This window comes from Rhineura floridana, chromosome 4 (assembly GCF_030035675.1).
Source record: "Rhineura floridana isolate rRhiFlo1 chromosome 4, rRhiFlo1.hap2, whole genome shotgun sequence".
Taxonomy (NCBI): Eukaryota; Metazoa; Chordata; class Lepidosauria; order Squamata; family Rhineuridae; genus Rhineura; species Rhineura floridana.
The window spans coordinates 31,130,514-31,153,140 of NC_084483.1; the positions used below are offsets into that span (position 1 = coordinate 31,130,514).

Genomic DNA, 22,627 nt, shown 5'->3' on the forward strand with positions numbered 1-22,627 from the left:
GTAATAGTTGTGGGCAACAATTCACACTTAATGACTGATGGCTCCCAGATGTGTATCAAAATGCATGCACCTCATGTGAGCATTCATCCATATGGAAGTCTGCTGCTGCTTCAGCATGTTCCATCTCTGGACCAGGGCGCTAGAGATTGTTGATATATTTTCACCTTTTTTGTCGTTGATTTGATCCCTTCCAAATTTCCTTACTGAAACCCTGACACTTCTGAGATGATGAAGATGATAAATTCCTTGAAGTCTCCTCTCCTCCAGATGTGGCAATTATCACAAACCTCCTCATAAAACTACTAGCTCCAGCCTTTTTTGTTTGGAAAATTTCCCATGAGGTGCTGTCCTAATATTCTGAGCATGCTCAAATGGGCTGTCCATTGTTAACATGGCTGTGAACTTTTTTTATGGGACTGGCAGGACAGATTTCAAACCAGGTTCTTCCAGAAGGTCATCTAGAAAATGTTACCGGGGGCCTGCACACCTGACATACACATAGTTTCATTGTTCTAACACTAGCAGAGTGACATATTGATAAATCTACACCTGTGGCCCTCCATATGCTAATAGATTTCATCTCCATCAACCCCAGCCAGCATGGCCAATGGCTAGGAATGATGGGAGTAGTAGTCCAATATTATCTGGAGGGCCATAGCTTCCTGAACTCCACCTTAAGCAGAGGAGTTTTCTAGCCCTGTTACCTGAACCCTTTTCAACTGGAGTTTCAGAAACTGAACTTAGGACCTTCTATATGCAAAGTATATGTTCTCTAACTGAGCTAAGGCCCTTCCTCAAATGTATCAGAATCTTTCAGGAGGCAGAGTTGTCATCTTGTTTTGTTTTTATATGAATCAATAACTGGAGCCTGCAACAAACTATTGTGGTAAATACTCACCTGTGCTAACAGATGTGCTCCTTTTTTTGTTCTTCCAGGAAAGTGTAAGCTGAATTTTCTTGCCCCCTTCTTCCTTGGTTTTTAATTTTTCTTTTCCAAGTGACAATCAGTAACCCATAGTTCCTGGTCACTCCTGAGAATGTTCAGCCCTTCATAGACTGTTTGCGGTTTTAAAAGTGTTTTTTGTACTTTGCAAACCTTCCACGTGCTAGTATCTCTTCTTCCTCAATGGCCCCATTTTGACTCTGTTGAACTCAGCATGATGGCATTGAGTTTACTGTTAGAAGGAGTGGTTTTTCCTGGTATCTTCTGCGGCGAGGCTGAAGGCATTTAGGTCACCACTTTCAAGTTGAGCGAATGCCAGACATAGCTGGTGAAGGCAAAACAGAGCTGCAATATTCATGGCTATTCATATCAGGGCTCTGGAGTCATGGAGTCGGAAGCAATTTTGGGTGGAGTCGGAGTCGGTAGAAATGTTCTGACTCCGGCTTCAAAATAAAAACTTTCATAGGAATTTAGGAAAGTTTTCTTGTTCAGAAATTTTAATCAAATAAATATATTTTATGTTCTATCAATCTAGCCTGATGATTCACGTGGTGGTGATGAAATGCCTTGTGCTACCATTTTACTACAGTAAATTTGTTATTACTAGTTAATATACATTTGCCATTTATGAAGGAGTCGGAGTCTGACAGCAGAAAAATAGAGGAGTCGGAGTCGAAGGTTTGGCATACCGACTCCACAGCCCTGGTTCATATAGCATGAATGTTTTGTTGCTTCTTTATCAAATTAATGGTCTAAATCTTTTACTGACCAGCTGTACTCTCAAGTGAAATCCAACACTGGATGAATGTGAGCAGGGAGATTGAACGTATTGTATGTAATCTAGTAAAATTAAATGTATTAGGGAGCAATGCAAGCCTAAGACCTGCCAGGATGAGTGGAGTTTAGAACAGGCAGATAGTCAGCTAAGTCTCTTATCCCGACTCAGCTGGGGTAAGTCCCACAAAAGGGGGGGCATGGTGGGACATGGCAAGGAGAGACTTACACCTATTCCATACCCTGTTCAGCTTGGCCATGTGACCTAGGGCCCATTCCTCAGAACTCAGGCTTGCTCTCACCAGCTGGCTCAGCCAGCAGTAGCCCCTCTCAGATGCACTCAGTTTGACTTTAGAATAGGGGTAACAAATAGCAGTATGTGTTACAGCGGCCTAAGTTATACCAGGTTCAGTCAGGATTGCTCTGCGTAGCTTCGTCTAGTCTTTTCAAACATTTTCTTTTCAGCTTTATTCCTTTTACAACAGCAAAAGCCTTACAGAGCACAAAATGAAACACTGAACACTGTCTATTCCTACACATTTTCTGCCTGTCTAGGAGGCTCAAGTTACTGCCATGGGCACAATGTTTGCAAAAATAAATGCTGATAGCTGTTAGAATGCACAGTCTGGGTGAAGCAGCAGTTTTATAGTGTCAGTAACGTTTTATATCTGCAAACCCATCAAAACCTTAAGAGGCAGCATCGTAAGAGGCTTGACAGAACGGTGAAAATTCTTTCAAAAGAACCCTCAAGACATTCTTGTTCTTTAAAGGGTGGGAAGGAGGGGGGAAATATGTAACTAAACAGTTACAAGAAAGATACCTAGAGCTGTTTCAGAGATGTGTCTAGAACAGTGGTGACTAACAGCTCACATTGGGCAAGTGAAGGCACAATGCTGGTTCCCTTGGAACTGGTTAGTGAACCAAGAGCCAGTCTTGGGAACATCCTTTCTAGAGCAAGTTCCCTTCCTGCTTAATCATAGTTGAGCCATTGAGTTCATTGGTGGTGATAATAAACTGTGATAAAAGCTAACCAGAATGCATGATGATGATCTTGAATTTGTATGGCATAGCTACTGCCATTTCATGAGCTAGCCAAGCACCTAGTGGACACATGTATGCATATGTTGGGTTGTATCCAATATAGCACTAAATAACAGTCCCATCAGTGCAAGGATTTCTGTTTGCGCAGTGGAGTTGCACCCCCTCTCCTTCCCCCTGAGCACCCCAAAATCTGTTTAGAAGTTCTTCATCCAGAGCAGATTTGGGGAGGATGCAGGGTGCACACAATGAGAGGAGGGGAGGGAAGTTCCATTACGCATGCAGAAATCCTTGCGCTGATGGGACACATTAGTTGAATAGCACCTTTTTTATTTATTTAGAAAAATGTATAAATTACTTAATCATAAAAAGTGTCAAAGCCATGTACAAAAATAATATAAATTAATGATCAGTAAAACACAAGACAAAGATCAGCAAAATTGTAAAAGCAAATATACATATTATATGTCTACGTAAACTTGCTGAAATTAAAAAAGTTTTCAGCTGGCATGTAAAACAATGGCCTCGTTCACCCGTCATGGGAAGCCAAACTAACACTGCACAAGTGTGCAGCATCTCCGAGAGGAGCTCCCAACCACTTTGCTTTTTACTCCCGCACCGCGCTGAGCTAAAGTCAGTGTTTGGGTTAGCATGTTACCCAGACCTGGGCTCAAAGTTAATGAGGAGAGAACTTAACCATGAGCTGTAGCAGCACAGGAGTAAAAAAGTCCCAGAGGGGGTGGCAAAGCAGCTGTGAGGTGCTTTCCAGAAGCCCACACATTTGTTCAGTCCCTATAAGCCATAGTTTGGCTAACCATGACTTGTAAACAGAGCTTGGAAAAGTTATTTTTTTTTAACTACAACTCCCATCAGCCCCAGCCAGCACGGCCACTAGATTGGGCTGATGGGAGTTGTAGTTCAAAAAAGTAACTTTTCCGAGCTCTGCTTGTAAACCCAGCCAGTATAACGAGGGTGACTGCCTTATCTCAATTGCTGCCCTGGGCTCCTGCTGGGAGGAAGGGCAGATGTTAATTAATTGGCAGGGAGTTCTGAAAAACAGATACTACTATGCTGAAATATCAGCTTCTCACAACTACGTGTTCCCTCCCTCTCACACACAGAAAGTAAACTTCTTTTAGATTCTGTCTAGTCTTCCTATGCTCCTATAAGTTTCCATTTAAATGTTAATAGGCTTTGTTAGTAAGCAGAAGTGGGTTCATGATGTCATTCATGACTTGCCTACCTGCAAATGGTCCCAGAACTGATCTTGCTGCCCAGAAGAGGCTTTTTTGTTATGTGCCTCCAAGTCGACTATGACTTATGGCGACCCTATGAATCAGTGACCTCCAAGAGCATCTGTCGTGAGCCACCCTGTTCAGATCTTGTAAGTTCAGGTCTGTGGCTTCCTTTATGGAATCAATCCATCTCTTGTTTGGCCTTCCTATTTTTCTACTCCCTTCTGTTTTTCCAAGCATTATTATCTTTTCTAATGAATCATGTCTTCTCATTTTGTGTCCAAAGTATGATAACCTCAGTTTCATCATTTTAGCTTCTAGTGATACTTCTGGTTTGATTTGTTCTAACACCCAATTATTTGTGTTTTTTGCAGTCCATGGTATCCGCAAAGCTCTTCTCCAACACCACATTTCAAATGAGTTGATTTTTCTCTTACCCGCTTTTTTCACTGTCCAACTTTCACATCCATACATAGAGATCGGAAATACCATGGTCTGAATGATCCTGACTTTAGTGTTCAGTGATACATCTTTACATTTGAGGACCTTTTCTAGTTCTCTCACAGCTGCCCTCCCCAGTCCTAGCCTTCTTCTGATTTCTTGACTATTGTCTCCATTTTGGTTAATGATTGTGCCAAGGTATTGATAATCCTTGACAAGTTCAATGTCCTCATTGTCATCTGTAAAGTTACATAAATCTTCTGTTGTCATTACTTTAGTCTTTTTGACGTTCAGCTGTAGTCCTGCTTTTGTGCTTTCCTCTTTAACTTTCATCAGCATTCATTTCAAATCATTATTGGTTTCTGCTAAGAGTATGGTATCGTCTGCATATCTTAAATTATTGATATTTCTCCCTCCAATTTTCCCTATGAGTCCGGCCATCACAGCAGGTATTAGCTCCACCTATCGTGCGAAGGCAAGAATGTCTTTGAAGTCAAGACTAGGGGCGTCAGGCCCCTCCCATCACAGCAGGCATGTCGCAAGCAGCCAATATGATGCCAGATCAGCCAGGCATGTCACAAACAGCCCAGCCGCAACACTCTAAGGCGACTAAGCCTAAGCATGTTAAAGCAATGGCTAAGACAAAACATCTTTCAAGCCATAGCAAACCAGATCAGCCAGGCATGTCACAAACAGCCCAGCCGCAACACTCTAAGGCGACTAAGCCTAAGCATGTTAAAACAATGGCTAAGACAAAACATCTTTCAAGCCATAGCAAACCAGATCAGCCAGGCATGTCACAAACAGCCCAGCCGCAACACTCTAAGGCGACTAAGCCTAAGCATGTTAAAGCAATGGCTAAGACAAAACATCTTTCAAGCCATAGCAAACCAAAGCGGCCACGCTATGCCTCTGTGCCAACCCCCACCACTACCACAGCAACTCAGGCACACATAAGCGATATACTTCATTCCCCTGCTGCTTCCTCTGACGAGGAAGATTTTGCTGGCTTCCACACTCAGCCTTCGCCTAACCAGCCTCCCTCCGTTTTACCGTCCCAAACATCTGCTCCAATAGCCACTCAGGCATAAACATCTACCACAACTGGGCTGCTGCCGTCCCCTGATTTCCTCTTCCAACTTCAAGCCATGCTGGCATTTTTCACCCAAATGCAGTCACCACCACAAGTTCCTGCCATACCCCAACTCAACATGGACCAACGTGTGTGTCATGAAGCTCATCCTTCCTGTTCACCTAACCCCGTTGATGTAGCCAGAGGCAGAGTTTTTGACGAAGCCTCGTATGCGGAGGAGTCATCCTTCACTGACCACGTTGAAGGAGATGACTGGAGCGAATATTCAGATCATGAGGAGGATACATCGTATCGCTTGTTTAATGCTTCAGACTATCAGCCCCTGGCACGCAGGATAGTTAATACCCTTGGTCTCCAGACTGCGCCTTCAACTTCCTCCACCCCAGCCATCAAAGGGGCCAAGGTTCTCAAATCCCCTGCACCTACTGAACATTACCTTCCGGTGCCGGACCCGATTGCCAAATTGGCCTCTGAAGAATGGGCTCACCCATTCCATTCTCGCCGCTTCAAGAACCTGGCTGACAGGTTTTACGCCCTAGCTCCGGACTTTGCCACCAAGTTAGATGTCCCTGGCATAGATGAACCAATCGCTCACCTCGTTTCACGTTCTCTCTGGCCCAGGGAAGGGGAATCCCAACTAAAGGACACTACTGAGTGACGAATAGACTTCGCCCTCCGCAAAAATCACGAGGCCACTGCCCTCTCCATGCGTGCCTCCACTTCAGCCTCCATTTTCTCCAGAGCAGCTATGATGTGGCTAGATGATCTTCTAGAGGACACTAGCCCTGATCCTGTCACCCTCAGAAGGTCACTGGTAAAGTTGCGTAAGACAGCAGCTTTTGTGGCCGATGCCACCTTGGATACCACTCAATTGGGGGCACGAGCCATGACGGCTCAGATAGTCGCTCGACGAACCCTCTGGCTTTGCCACTGGCAAGCTGATTCAGCGGCAAGAATGAATCTGTCCAGGGCGGCAAGAATGAATCTGTCCAGGGCTCCTTACTCCGGATTGTTACTCTTCGGCGAGGAAGCTCTAAAGGCAGTGCTGGTTGATCCCAAAGACGCCCACAAACCGGTTCTGGCCACTGTCCAGAACATTGACAACAGGCCTTTCAGGCGATCTCCTTCCTTCCGTACTAACCAGCCCTTTCGAGGAACGCAGCCAGGAGGACGCGGCCGCAACTTCAGATCCTATGACCCCAATTCATTCAGGGGCTCCTGGAACCGATGCTTCCAGGGCAGAGACCTACGGCTGGCTTGTCAACTTCGACAAAAGCCATCTCCAACCAACTCAACGCCTACTACATCTAGGGGCAATGTTGGACACCCTGCAGGCAATGGTATTCCTGGCTCCAGGTCGCATCACTGCCATCACAAGCATCGCAAGGTCCCTGATGCAGCAAACATCAGCAGATGTCATGCTTCTAGCCAGGGCGCTCGGAATGTTCATTTCTACAATCCATATTGTGCCATGGGCTCGAGCCCACACTCGGCATCTTCAATGGATTCTACTGCCCTTTCAACAGGACATTGCCAGCTCCAACCATCGCAAAGTTCACTTGACCCCCGCGCTGCGCCTATCATTCCGCTGGTGGACGAGGTCCCAACACCTCTCCAAGGGCACGCCGTTCAGAGAACCACACAGAACTGTTGTAACCACAGATGCCAGTCTCATCGGCTGGGGAGCCCACTGCAACTCCCAGTACGTTCAGGGGGTTTGGTCCACCACAGAGCAGACTCAAAACATCAACTGGCTGGAGCTAAAGGCTGTACATTTAGCTCTACTTCATTTTCAGTCTCTGTTCCCTTTGGACCATGTCCTCATTCGAACGGACAACACCTGTGTAAAATCACATTTGAACAGACGGGGGCACCAGGTCTCGTCCTCTGCAGGACCTAGCCTCCCTCATCTTTGTCTGGGCAGAACATCATCTACAATCCCTGAAAGGAGAACATCTCAGAGGAATTTGGAATGTGACAGCAGACTGGCTCAGCAGACAACAGGTTTTTCTGGGGGAATGGAAACTTCACCCAGCCATTTTCCATCGTCTTCAGAGTCGGTTCGGCGAATGCTCAATCGACCTGTTTGCCTCCAGTCGCAATTGCCAACTTCCCAGGTACTTTGCCCGATACCTGGATTCAACAGCGGAAGCAATAGATGCTCTGACAATACCGTGGCCAGACGGTCTCTTGTACGTCTTTCCTCCAATACCATTGTTAGCCAAAACCTTGAGGAAAGCGCGAACCGAGAGGGCACAGCTGGTTCTGATAGCACCATTTTGGCCACGCCGACCGTGGTTCTCAGATCTTCTGGCAATGCCAATGATGGAGCCTTGGACACTTCCAGTCAGGCCAGACCTCCTATCCCAGGGTCCAGCATGGCACCAGGACCCTACTTGACTCAATCTAACAGCGTGGCGTTTGAACGGGGACACTTGAGGTTAGCTGGCCTGTCTGACGCTGTGATTGATATTATTTTGGCCTCGAGAAGACCATCTACCACACGTATTTATCAACATACTTGGGTGGCTTTCTCCAAGTGGTGCCAGTTCCACCACCACGATCCCTCCCAGGCCACCATGCAACAGGTGCTGCAATATCTCCATAGCGGCTTCATGATGGGACTTAGACCCAACACTCTACGCCGACATGCGTCCACTCTGTCGTCCATTCTCTCAGTGTCCTCTACTGGAGCTCCTATTTCCTCACATCCGTTCATCAAACGTTTTTTGAGGGGAGTCGCCCTACGCTCTCCGGCTGTTGTCCATCAGTTTCCCTCATGGAGTTTGCCGAAAGTTCTGCAGGCCTTGCAACGCCCTCCGTTTGAACCCATCAGGACTGTGCCCCTCCGTATACTGTCCTTCAAGGTCTTGTTCCTGATCGCAATCACATCTGCCAGACGTGTTTCGTGGTTGGGCGCATTGTCTTCTGCTCGACACCTCTGCGTCTTCCATAAGGACTCGGTTGTGCTGAAGACTGATCCTTCCTTCCGTCCCAAGGTTGATTCGGTTTTTCATTGCAACCAGGACGTTGTTTTGCCTTCCTTTTGCCCGAATCCTACCCATCATCTCGAGAAGGCTTGGGATTCGTTAGATGTCCAGAGGGCTCTCAAGACCTACCTGTCTAGGACCCAAGAGATTCGACGAACGGAGTCTCTGTTAGTATCCTTTCATCCAAGGTCTATGGGACATAAAGTGTCCAATTCTACCTTATCCCGTTGGTTAAGGGCATGTATTACTTTAGCATATGAGTCTCTGAAGCTGTCAGTTCCAGCTAGTATAACGGCTCATTCTACCAGGTCAGCTGCCACTTTGGCTTCTTTTGCCACTAATGCTCCTGTTGCCGATATTTGTAGGGCTGCAGTCTGGTCTACCCAACACTCGTTTATAAGGCATTATAAAATTGATCGCTATGCCTCTGCTGACGCTTCTTTTGGCAGACGAGTGTTGCAACAGGTTCTTAATCAGGACTAGCATGTGGTCCCACCCTGTATGGGCTGCTCTGGTACATCCCGCTGTGATGGCCGGACTCATAGGGAAAATGGACCATTGGTCTCACCTGAAGGGTGATTTTCCTATGAGTACGGACATCACGGCCCTCCCAGTTGGAGGATGACTATATATTTTCTAATGTGTTATATATTACTGTTACGCTATTATATTTAAATTTAAGAGTGAAGTCAAGACTTCTAGTTCTGTTATACCGCTATGTTGGAATCATGTTACTATGCATGGTACTATTGTGTTATTTTCCTGCTGCCAGGCCTGTTGGCCATGTTCTTGTATTTTTAGATATTTCTCCTTAGACTCGCTGCGAATGAACTGGAGAGTGGGAGGGGCCTGACGCCCCTAGTCTTGACTTCAAAGACATTCTTGCCTTTGCACGATAGGTGGAGCTAATACCCGCTGTGATGTCCGTACTCATAGGAAAATCACCCTTCAGGTGAGACCAATGGTCCATTTTCACACCTCCTTCTTCTTGGTCCAATCCTGCTTTCTGTATGATATGTTCTGCATATAGATTAAATAAATAGGGTAAAATACACCCCTGTCTCACACCCTTTCCGATGGGGAACCAATCGGTTTCTCCATATTCTGTCCTTACGGTAGCCTCTTGTCCAGAGTATAGGTTGCACATCAGGACAATCAGATGCTGTGGCACCCCCATTTCTTTTAAAGCGTTCCATAGTTTTCCATGATCTACACAGTCAAAAGCTTTGCTGTAATCTATAAAGCACAGGGTGTTTTCTTCTGAAATTCCTTGGTCTGTTCCATTATCCAACGTATGTTTGCGATATGATCTCTGGTGCCTCTTCCCTTTCTAAATCCAGCTTGGACATCTGGCATTTCTCGCTCCTTATATGGTAAGAGCCTTTGTTGTAGAATCTTGAGCATTACTTTACTTGCATGGGACATTAAGGCAATAGTTCGATAATTACTGCATTCCCTGGGATCCCCTTTCTTTGGAATTGGGATGTATATGGAACGCTTCCAGTCTGTGGGCCATTGTTTAGTTTTCCATATTTCTTGACAGATTTTAGTCAAAATTTGGACTGATTCAGTCTCAGTAGCTTGTAGCAACTCTATTGGTATGCCGTCTCTTCCTGGTGATTTGTTTCTTCCAAGTATTTTAAGAACAGCTTTCACCTCACATTCTAAAATTTCTGGTTCTTCATCATATGGTTCCTCCGTGAATGAATTTGTCATCCTGGCATCTCTTTTATAGAATTCTTCAGTGTATTGCTTCCATCTTCCTTTTATTTCATCTCGGTCAGTCAGTGTGTTCCCCTGTTGATTATTCAACATCCCTACTCTTGGTTTAAATTTCCCTTTCATTTCTCTAATCTTTTGGAATAGGGCTCTTGTTCTACCTTTTTTGTTGTCCTCTTCTATTTCTATACAGTAACTACTGTAATAGTTCTCTTTGTCCCTACGTACTAGTCACTGTATTGTTGCATTTAGGGTTCTGACCGTGTTTCTATCTCCTTTTGCTTTTGCTTTCCTCCTCTCTTTAACCATTTGAAGAGTTTCTTCAGTCATCCATTGGGGTCTTCCTCTCTTTTTAACTTTTTGCATTCTTCCCTGATAACGTCTCTGACTTCATTCCATAGTTCTTCTGGTTCTCTGTCAACTAAGTTTAAAGCCTCAAACCTGTTCCTTATTTGATCTTTATATGCTTCTGAGATGTTATTTAAATTGTATTTTGGCATTATGATTGCTTTGTTGGTCTTCTTTAGCTTTACTCTGATTTTCGATACGACCAGTTCATGATCTGTACCGCAGTCTGCTCCTGGTCTTGTTTTTGCAGAAAGTATGGAACTTCTCCACCTTCTGCTACCAATTATATAATCAATTTGATTCCTATATTGATCATTTGGTGATGTCCACGTGGATAGTCGTCTTTTCGGTTGTTCAAAAAATGTGTTTGCAAGAAAGAAATTAGTGGCTTCACAGAATTCAATAAGTCTTTCTCCTACTTTGTTTCTGTCTCCTAGGCTCCATTTCCCCACAATTCCTAATTCTTCTCTGTTCCCTCCTTTTGCATTCCAATCCCCCATGATTATCAGCGCATCTTGTTTTGGTGTGTGATCAATTTCTTCCTGTACTTCTGCATAAAACCTCTCCAATTCCTCTTCTTTTGCATTTGCCGTTGGAGCATAGACTTGGATGATGGTTATGTTGATAGGTTTCCCGTTTAATCTCATTGATATCACTCGCTCAGACCTTGCATTGTAGCTCCTAATTGTTTTTGCTACATCACTTCTCACTATTAAAGCAACCCCATTTCTTCTTAATTTCTCATTTCCTGCATAAAATATTTTGTAGTTGCCTGATTGGAAATGTCCCATTCCAGTCCATTTTAGTTCACTTACACCAAGTATTGTAATGTTGATGTGTTCCATTTCTTGCTTGACAATTTCTAACTTTCCCTGGTTCATGCTTCTCACATTCCATGTTCCTGTTGTGTATGTTGTACAACTCCAGACTCTCCTTTCGCATCTGTGTGCATCAGCCTCTGTGCTTCCTTTCGGCTTTGACCCAGCTGCGTCATTAGTCACAGCGCTACTCGTACTTGTCCTTTGTTCCTCCCCAGTAGCTCGGTGAGTGCCTTCTGACCTGGGGGTCTCATCTTCCAGCACTATCTCGTGTTGCATTTTGGATACTCTGTTCATAGGGTTTTTGTGGTAAGAGGTATTCAGAGGTGGTTTACCATTGCCTTCCTCTGACTTTGGATGCATCTTAGTCTGGTGTTTCAGCCATTCCACCTTGGGTGCCCCTGCTAGGAGTCTAGCCTCTTGGTCTAGACTCCTGACGGCATTGCTCTCAGCTTCTTCAACACGCTCAAACCCCCTCACCACGTTAAGGTGTGCATCCGAAGAGGAGGAGAAGAGGCTTTAGAGACTTTTTTTAAAAATTGAGTGTGTGTGCATGTGTTTGAATGTCACAATAAACTGTGGTCAAATCTTCATGGTTTTGCAGGATTTTCTCAGATGAATTTGCATTCCTACCTGTAGTTACAGATAAACTTAGTGAGAAGACAGATGAACACTAAAGAGCCTCATAATATAAATGTATTTTTTAAAATGTACATTTTGTCTTAACATAATGATGAATTGAACTTTGGCATGTGTTACAGCTACTGGCTCAGCATTCCATCCTTCTCCTATTGGGGAACAAAACAGTGCAGCTTGCCAGAAAGGGGCTGCTTCCATATCAGGCACTCGGCTATAGGGCTTTTTCTTTCCCAGGAGAAAGAAAGGGAAGATGCAAATTGGAGTGATAGGGCAGGGCAGGAAGCAGAGAAAGGGAGCATGCTGCAGCCTAGTGCCTGAGATGGAAACAGCACAATCTCCTTGCATCTCATGCTACAGGGCGCTTTATTCCCCAACAGGAGGAGGAAGGGAAACCTTTGACCGTCCTGATGTTATTGGGCTGCCATTCTCATCAGTCCCAGCCAGCATTGCATATGGCCAGGGATGATGGGAGCTGTAGTTCAGCAGCCTCTGGACGGCTAAAGGTTCCTAATCTCTGGGCTATGGTATGTATCAGCTGTCTCTTGAGTCACTTACATGCTACATGTACAGTTAAAAAAAAATCAAAGCATGTTCAAAGCACTGTGAATATCTTTAATGTCTGGCTGTCTTCTCTCTAGATACACACAAGAAGTGTGATTTGATTCTTCTCTGTACAGATCACATAATAGGAATCCCCAGGTAACTTTTTATCTGCAGTGCAGCAAACAATCCCTTTTACTCAATTTCTTCTTTAAACTTTCAAACAGTCTCCATTTCCACTGCAAGGGTTTTTTTTTTAGTTTTGTTTAAAAGGTTTGACTTACATTGTACCCTTGATGCAAGATTTTCTTGAACCTGAGTGCAAGATGCCTCCTTTTGTTCTCATCCACCGCCACCCCGATGCCTGACTACACAAGTTTTACTTTTGTTTTCAGTGCATAAAAGAGCTCTGTTTGCTGCTACTTAACCAGTCCCTTCTGCTGCCATCCCTGAAGCTGCTTTTGGAAAGCAGAGATCAAGATCTTCACTCTGTGGCACTGGAGCAGATAACAGCTATTGCTAAGGTATGAGCAGTTGAATTAACCGTCCTTCCTTATTTCAGGTAATAAATTAGCTCTTTTATCTTCATGTAGGAAGCCAGGCCTCTTGAGTGTGTTATCATTATTATGACTTTCTAAAGCTTTTGTGTCTGTAATCTGCAGAACCATGGGGCTAGGCAGTTCTTTTTATATGTTCAAGGTTATTAAATATTATTATTATTATTATTATTATTATTAATCTGTTCAACCAGTTATTTAGTAAAATAACAAAAGACCTGCTTAATGCTTTAGTCGTTCAGTTGGTTTGTGCATTAGCTATTAATGCTCTATAAACTGGAATATGTTGAACCTCAGAAGTATGCATAGCAATTTTGCCTGTAGGTATTTCCCTATGGATATGGCAGAAGTGTTCGGTTTATGCAAATATTAATATTGATGTCCAAAATGAAATTTCTGATATTACAAAATATATCATTTATTTTTTTATTAGATTTATATCCCACCCTTCCTCCCAATAGGAGCCCATAGTAATTATTTTAATAAATAATGTAGAAGTAGTAAATAAGCACAAGCATGAATTTGCAGCTTTGTCAATTCTTGAGGATTTAAATAATCAGATCTTTATTTGCCATTTTCATATTTTCAAGCAGAAACAAGCAGTTTTGGGCAAACAGATACTTTTCCCAGGAGGGGGGGAATATTTGCTTTTATTTCGATGCTATTTTTCTCCCCATGGTGCCTTCTGTTTCCTCAGTCACACAGATTATCAGGGATCACCGTAAACGGGATGATGCCCTATTGTAAATTTCACTATAACTAATTAAGCTTGCATATGTGTAATTAAAATGATTACACATTCTTCCTTTTGTCTCCCCTCTCTTCATCTGCTCTTTTTCTCTATTTCAAATTTTAAATTGTTAGCCCCTTGGGCAGGGACTTGTCATCCTGTACTCTGCGAAACGCCATGCACGTGAATGAGGCCATACTAATAAATGACACAACATATCTGGTGGAAAGGCATCAAAGAGAAGATTCTCCTGGGTTGCGAAGGAGATGTTCATGTGAGAAGCGGCAAAAAACATATCCAGCTGCTTTTGCACAAGCCAGAGCCCTCAGTAACCCATTTATGTTTCATATGCCATGGTACAAAGGCTGTGGAGCCCCCAAATCACTAGAACAGGTTGGCTGCAGGCTTACTCTAAGGCCTTAGAAAACCTAAGGGGCATGGTCTAGCTTGAACAGACCTGTGTCCATTGTTGCCTCTTCACATGCATTTTTGAAGGAATCTGTAAAGCAAATGGTCACACATTTATCATGTCCTACAGAATCTATACCATGTGTCAGCTGATGGGGCTTTTTGGTACAGGGTACTGTAAGTAATTTCATATTAACTACAGTTTTCCTGCCTGTTGTGGGATATTGTTTTTATGTACCCCTGAAGAGATCTGCTCCCATCCACAAGTAGCACCGGGGGGGGGGGTGGGAGGAATCCAGTGAACATTGCTTTCCATGTCACTCCTAAATCTTAACAAAGAGGTAGGACTTTCCAAATAATGCAGTGAAAGAAGAGAATTGATGGTAACTCAGTTGTTGGAAAAGGTGAGCTGAATGCTCTCTGCTTCCCACGGAGCCAGGGAACAGAAGTGTTCATAATGCTTCTATTTCTTTGAGTTTGTTTGGTTTTGTATTTTTAAGTGTTGTGGTTTTCTTTCCCATACTCAGTCCCTATTTACAATAAGTAGGGGAATCACAAGTAGCATCTGGAAAGCCAAATCAGAGCCTATTCATTTCCCTGACACAGAGCTAGCATAGCTCTCAACCATGGCTGTGTGAGAGGAAATGCAGTGCTTACTTGCTGATCCAATGTATTATTTAGCCATTTGTTGTACGATGCTGACAGCTTTATGGATGTTTACATTTAAAAGAATGATGCTGGAAAGTGCTGATACTAGGAATTCAACAGCTTTTGCCTGCAATAAAAGGACAAGCTTCTTTTCCAAGCTTCTATGAAATTGCAGAATCCTTGTGTTGTTCCATAAGCTTCTGCAAACTGCCAATTTCATCTTTTTTCCCCTCATCAGAAAAAGTAGGCCTTCTCTGACAACGAATATTGTATGTGAATAATTGAAATAATGTTAGTGTTGCCTGTTTAACCTGTTTAAGTGGTTTGTCTGTGGCAGAAGAATCTAATGTTTGCTTTTAAGAATTGCTTGTCTTTAGGAAAAGGTGCACTGGGTTGTTTTGTTTTTTTTAAAAAAATCGTGGATATATCAGCAGGCAAAATACTGAGTTGAATAATGCTGTGGCTTCCAAATTACATACTTAACAATGGGAACAAGTAATACTTGTCTAAATTATATGGACCTATGTCAAAGGTTCTGCCATTAAAAGGCTATTTTTATGTATTATAACATTTAGGAAGCTGCCTCATACTGAGTCAGACCACTGGTCTATCTAGCCCAACGTTGTCTGCACTGACTGGCAGCAGTTTTCTAGGGTTTCGAACAGGGGTCACTCCCAGCCATATCTGGAAATGCTAGGGACTAAGCCTGGGACCTTCTGCATGCAAAGCAGATGCTCTACCACTGAGCTGTACCCCCTTCTGTACACCCACCCTTCCCAGTTAAGAGCTTGCTGCCACCAGATTATTGGGTTATTTTTATTGAAGGCTATCAGTAATCAGTCAGCCTAAAATCTTCTCTTGCATACCTCAAAGAGTACCTTAAAGTAACTTGGTGTTTTGACTTCAGACTTGAGTGGTGACTAAATGGAGACCACAAGTGTTTAACAAAGCAAATATAAAAGTCAAAATAATATGGCATTTACAAGAAACAAAAATCACAAATAAACATACGTTCAATAGATCGGCATTATACAACTTATTTAAAATGCCCACTGAAATAGAAAGGTCTTCATCAAGTGCCTGAAGTTTAACAGGGAGGGGGCCTGTCTGATCTCAACTGAGAGGGAGTTCCACAGGCTCAAGACTGCAATACTGCATGCTCAGTTCCTAGTCAACACATGTTCTGCATCTGAACCATGGGAGACCAATAACAGAGACCCCACAATTTTTTCAGTGATTGGGCAGGGATATAAGGATCAGGCGGTCCTTATGGTATCCTGGACCCAAATTGTTCAGCCTTGTAAAAAAATACAAGAACCTTCTACTTGGCCTGCTATGATGTGGGAGGACCTGGTTGAGTTGGTCCATTTAGTTCACCATGAGGCACATGCCTGTTTTGTGAGCCCAGCTCTCTGCTTACAGAGGGTCAGCAATCCTGTGCGCAGAGTCACTGCACACAAGAGGGGTGAGGAATGATGTGAATGGGGGCTGGATCATGCCCTATTTTTTTAATTAATCATGTTCTCTTACGGCCATCTAGCTTTTATGTCTTCTATAGAGCCAAAAGAAACATAAAGCTTTGAAACACCACTTTTCATCTCACGCTAAAACAAAAAACAAAAAAAATTGTTGGCAGTAGGCCACTTCTTATAGTATTTTATATTTATCGCTAGAATATTGAAGGTTAAGTTTGATACAGTTGGCTTATTTTCCAATCTAATTTTTAAATATAAAACAAAACAGAAGGAGAATATTTGGAAAATGAAAATGAGTTTCAGCCATGGATTTGTTATACTGATCCTATGTTAATAAGCTAAATAACAATTACATCGTTCTCAGACTTAATTCTTTTTTTCCCTACATGAATGGTGCTTTCACAGCACGCTGCTTTATCCCATTTCTTTCTTTGGGAAACTGTTTTTTTCAGTAATGCTCTTGTTCTTAAGCTTTGCCTTTTCACTTCAGGAACAGATTCATCTCTGTTTGAGTTTCTAACATTAACCGGGTTAAATAAATGAGCATCAATTATAGCCCAAAATATTTTCTGCTTGCTGTGCAGAAACATACCTCACATGGTGCTGCTTTGGGCACTCCGCATGTGCAGTGTCCTTGGGGGCTGGGTCAAGGCCATGTGAAACTACTGCTACCCTGTTCTTATCCCTGCTTGCATGTGTGCACACACTCACACAGCCTCCATATCTAGCCCTCTGTGCACCACTGACAGAGGTGGGATTATCCCTACAGTAGATAAAGCAGATTCGTATGTATTCCAAAAGATTTGCTTCTCTGCACAGTATCAGTGTACCCATATTTCATTGGTCATTTTTGTGTAACCATTTATTTTATCTCCAACTTCCCTAATATGTTTCAAATCCCCAGCATGTAGATCTGAATGCATAATTTAACAGTAGCTCCAAACATGGGATTGGATTCACCTACTCTACCCACTGGATGCATCTCTCCCATTTCCCACAGAGCAGACTTGATATAAAGAGCAACCCCCTCCGCTCAGCTCTCTCAGCACAGCCATTTTCCTGCTGGGCGCCTAATGTGTGGGCAGATGGGAGGTCTGCTAGTGGTATTCCCAGCTGAAATCCCCAAAATGGAGCATTCCTAGGATGGGGGAGGGGAAATTGCTGAGCCAGCCTGGGGTCCATTGCATATTGAGCCAGTCTCACAGCCACTTTGTGATGTCATTGGACCAAATTGTCTTGCTTCCCCACCTTCTGCCTCAGGGCTGCAGGTGTGGTAGTGGTTCCCTGCTCCACAAAGACTGATCAGCAGGAGACAGGAGTTAGGATTGTGTCATTAATCATCAGTCTATGTAAATACGTAAGGAATAATAGTACTGATGAGTCTATGTGTGTTTGAATGCAGGCACAATCCCAGTTCAGACATTGTGTCCTAACGTGAGTGTCCAGCGGGCCCAGCAGAGAACCCATGCAGTCTGCATGCAGGACAGGAGCTATGCAACCCTCTCCTCTATATATAGACTGTTGCCAGTCAGAGGCTTATCTGAACTGTGCTCATAGTTAATAGCCTTATTGGGATAGTATAATTAATTTGTAGGCTACCTTCATTTTAGTTTCAGCACCAGTATATAAAATGGTGTTGGGCAACACTGGGTGTTTTTATGCAGGGATGTTCTCTTATCAGCTAAACAAACAAACAAAACCCAACTCATTTAAATCAAGATCAAAGATCAAATAAAGAATAGATTTGAGGCTTTAGACTTAGTTGATAGAGAACCAGAAGGACTATGGATTGAAGCAAGAGACATCCTCAGGGAAGAATGTAAAAAGACAATACCTCTAGGTAAGAGGAGAGAAAGACCTCAATGGATGACTGAATAAACTCTTTAAAAGGTTAAAGAGAGAAGGAAAGCAAAAGCAGACAGAAACACGGTCAGAACCCTAAATGCAATAATACAGTGACTAGTACGTAGGGACAAAGAAAGGTTAAAGAGAGAAGGAAAGCAAAAGCAGACAGAAACACGGTCAGAACCCTAAATGCAATAATACAGTGACTAGTACGTAGGGACAAAGAGAACTATTACAACAGCTATTGTATAGAAATAGAAGAGGACAATACAAAAGGCAAAACAAGAGCTTTATTCCAAAAGATTAGAGAAATTAAAGGAAAATTTAAACCGAGAGTAGTGATGTTGAATAATCAACAGGACGGACTGACCAAGATAAAATAAAAGAAAGATACAAGCAATACACTGAAGAACTATATAAAAAGATGCAAGGATGACAGATTCATTGACAGAGAAAGTGTATTGATGACAAACCAGAAATCTTAGAATGCGAGGTGGAAGCTGCTCTTAAAATACATGGAAGAAACAAATCACCAGGAATAGATGGCATACCAATAGAGTTGCTACAAGCCACTGAGACTGAATCAGTCCAAATTTTGACAAAAATTTGTCAAGAAATATGGAAAACAAAACAATGGCCCACAGACTGGAAGCTTTCAATATATATCCCAATTCCAAAGAAAGGGGATCCCAGAGAATGCAGTAATTATCAAACTATTGCCTTAATATCCCATGCAAGTAAAGTAATGCTCAAGATTCTACAACAAAGGTTCTTACCATATAAGGAGCGAGAACTGTCAGATCTCCAAGCTGGATTTAGAAAGGGAAGAGGCACCAGAGATCATATTGCAAATATACATTCAATAATGAAACTGACTAAGGAATTTCAGAAGAAAATCACCCTGTGCTTTATAGGTTATAGCAAAGCCTTTGATTGTGTAGATCACACAAAAAAAGAAACTATGGAATGCTTTAAAAGAAATGGGGGTGCCACAGCATCTGATTGTTCTGATGCACACCCTATACTCTGGACAAGAGGCTACTGTAAAGACAGAACATGGAGAAACTGATTGGTTCCCCATCGGACCTGGGAGACCAGGGTTCGAATCCCCACATAGCCATGAAGCTCACTGGGTGACCTTGCGCCAGTCACTGCCTCTCAGCCTCATGAAAACCCTATTCATAGGGTCGCCATAAGTCGGAATCAACTTGAAGGCAGTACATTTACATTTTATTTATTTAATTAATAAATTGGACCAAGATGAAGGAGGTGTGAAAGTTGGAGGGAGAAATATCAGTAATTTCAGATATGCATACGATACCATACTACTGGCAGAAAGCAGTAATGATTTGAAACGAATGCTGATGAAAGTTAAAGAGGAAAACAAAAGCAGGACTACATTTGAAAGTCAAAAGGACTAAAGTAATGACAACAGAAGACTTATGTAACTTTAAAGTCGACAATGAGGATATTGAACTTGTCAAGGATTATCAATACCTTGGCACAATCATTAACCAAAATGGAGACAATAGTCAAGAAATTAGAAGCAGGCTAGGACTGGGTAGGGCAGCTGTGAGAGAACTAGAAAAGGTCCTCAAATGCAAAGATGTATCTCTGAACACTAAAGTCAGGATCATTCAGACCATGGTATTCCCTATCTCTACGTACGGATGTGAAAGTTGGACAGTCAAAAAAGCAGACAAGAGAAAAATCAACTGATTTGAATTGTGGTGTTGGAGGAGAGCTTTGTGGGTACCATGGACCACGAAAAAGACAAATAATTGGGTGTTAGAACAAACTAAACCAAAACTATCACTAGAAGCTAAAATGATGAAACTGAGGTTATCATACTTTGGATACATCATGAGAAGACAGGATTCACTAGAAAAGACAATAATGCTGGGAAAAACAGAAGGGAGTAGAAAAAGAGGAAGTCCAGATGGATCGATTCCAAATGTAGCCACAGACCTGAACTTACAAGATCTGAACAGGGTGGTTCATGACAGATGCTCTCGGACGTCGCTGATTCATAGGGTCGCCATAAGTTGTAATCTATTTGAAGGCACATAACACACACACACATTCATCTCATTATTGTAATTCCAGTTTGCTTTGTGTAAATCTTTGAAATCAAACCTAAGGTGAGTGGCTGTTTTTCTTATTACAGATCTTAAAAGCTAAGTATTAAAAATTGACCCTAAAGATATATGTTGAACAGAAGGCAGGGAAAGGAGGCTCATGGATATTAATGTTATAACATGAAATGTTTAACCCTCAAATTTGCATTCTGTTCCACATGCCTTTTTCCCCCCACTGCATTCCTGTTTCCTCTTAAAGCAGCAGTGGGGGACTTCTGGACCATGGACTTAATGAGGCCCACTAGGCCTCCTCATTTGACCTCCAGCGTGGTTTGATCCAAACCACAACCACCTGTTCATCACCTGATGCCCCCAGGTGTAGAACAGGTAAACCTGCAGGCCCAAAATGAAAAGCAAGCCTCATGAGCACAGTCTTAAGTCTGTTCCTGATGCTTCTGTTCCAGCCACTGAAAGAATTCAGTTGTGTTGTTTTTTAATTTGGCACCTTTTTCTGTTACTCTCCAGTGAGAATACAGATTGTCTGTAATTATTTCTTTTTAAATGTAGCTTGCAGGGACTAGGCTGCACTCCTAACCCCGTTTACACTCCTAAGCCCCACTGAATTCAATAGGACTTACTTCTGAGTAGACATAGTTAGGATTGTGCTGTTAGTTAGCATTTTCTGACCTGGGAAACTCTGTCCCCTCCACCTCCTTACCTATATAATTTGTGGTGTTTCAGATGTATGACACAACCAGGGCAGGCTCTGGGATTATGTGTGCCCTCTTCTTATTTATTTATTTATTTATTAAATTTCTATACCGCCCCATAGCCGAAGCTCTCTGGGCAGTTCACAACAGAATAAAACATCAATATACAATTAAAACCACATATAGAATTCAAACACACAAAAATACTAACATTAAAATACTAATATACTAGATAGTAAAAGAATGAAGTGTAAAATACAAAGATGTTATGATGTTGGATGATTAGATGATTAAAAGATTAAAATGATTAAAATGCCTGGGAGAAGAGGAACGTTTTAACCTGGTGCCGAAAAGATATTAACGTTGGCGCCAGGCGTACTTCAAGGGGGAGATCGTTCCAAATTTCAGGGGCCACCACTGAGAAGGCCCTTTTTGTTGTTGCTACCCTCCGAGCTTCTCTCTGGGTAGGCGCCCGGAGGAGGGCCTTCGATGTTGACCGAAGTGTCTGCCTTCTGCCTTCTGTCCTCTTCTCACCTGGCTTTGGAATCATATGCGACTGGCACCAACCAGGATTAAAATTAGATGGATTTGATCAGGGTGCTCAGAATGAGTAAGAAACATACCCCAGATTTCTTTTAAACTAGGTTGGTGATTGTCGCATGTAACCCCAAACCTTGACAGGCAGGAGTGCAAGGAGAATGCACACAATCTCTCAACCTACTCCCAAATTGTAAGCCTTGGTTCCATAGTCCCTCCCCACTCAACACTGTTGTAATGATAGATTTAATAGGTCTCTTGTCAAATAATTGTCCATTACCAATGGCTTTCTGCACCTGCTCAACTGAGAGCTTTTTAGAACATTATGCAAGCTATTAAATCCATCTCTCTTCCCACCCTGCCCCTCCCCCTGCCCACATACACTGATTTCCTCAAATTCATCTTTCCTGCTGCATCATGGTTTAACCAAGGTGTGGAGAACCTTTGGCCCTCCAGATGTTGCTGAACTGCATCCTCCATCATCCCTGGCTATTGGCCATGCTTGCTGGGGCTGATAGGAGTTGTACTTCTGCAATGTCTGGAGGGCCAAAGGTTCCCCACACCTGGCTTCTCCCCAGCTAACCCATGAGCAGCTACTCCCTTTGTTGAATTGAAAATGAAGGGTGGCATTATTTGAGACTGCTTGTATTGTTTATGACTTTTGTAATAAGCTGTCAAGGTTTACCATATATAATAAGACACTTTCAATTGGACAGCTGATTAAGACATACTCTCAAATCCTTTCAGCAGTTTCAGATGGTACAGTTAAGCTAGTCTGCCATTTCCTTTTTAATTTCTTCCTCCGTAACCTGTATGACTGAGATGGAGTTGCAGGGCCACACCCACCCCGAATCACTCCTCCGCCTTTCAGAAGTTGTCCTGCTCCCCAGGCCTCGCACCGGGAGGGTTGAGCAGTACCCCAGGCCCTCGTCCTTGTATCCTATTGCAGCTGTCAGCAGAAACACGGGGTACCCTCATCATCAGCCCCATTTTTAAAAGCTACTGCAGCATGCCAGGAAGGTCGTCACTCCTCCAGGTGAGGTCCAGTATCCCCATCTGGT

The 22,627-nt window shown here is 43.0% G+C and overlaps 1 protein-coding gene across 2 annotated transcripts in view; it reads left to right on the forward strand.

Moving 5' to 3' along the window:
- Positions 1–22,627, forward strand: part of NBAS (NBAS subunit of NRZ tethering complex) — a 297,038-nt gene that overhangs the window by 269,461 nt on the left and 4,950 nt on the right. For both annotated transcript variants that reach the window (XM_061622739.1, XM_061622740.1), the window contains one exon: positions 12,974–13,102. In XM_061622739.1, coding sequence (XP_061478723.1) covers positions 12,974–13,102 — 129 coding nt within the window. The remainder of the gene's footprint in view (positions 1–12,973; positions 13,103–22,627) is intronic.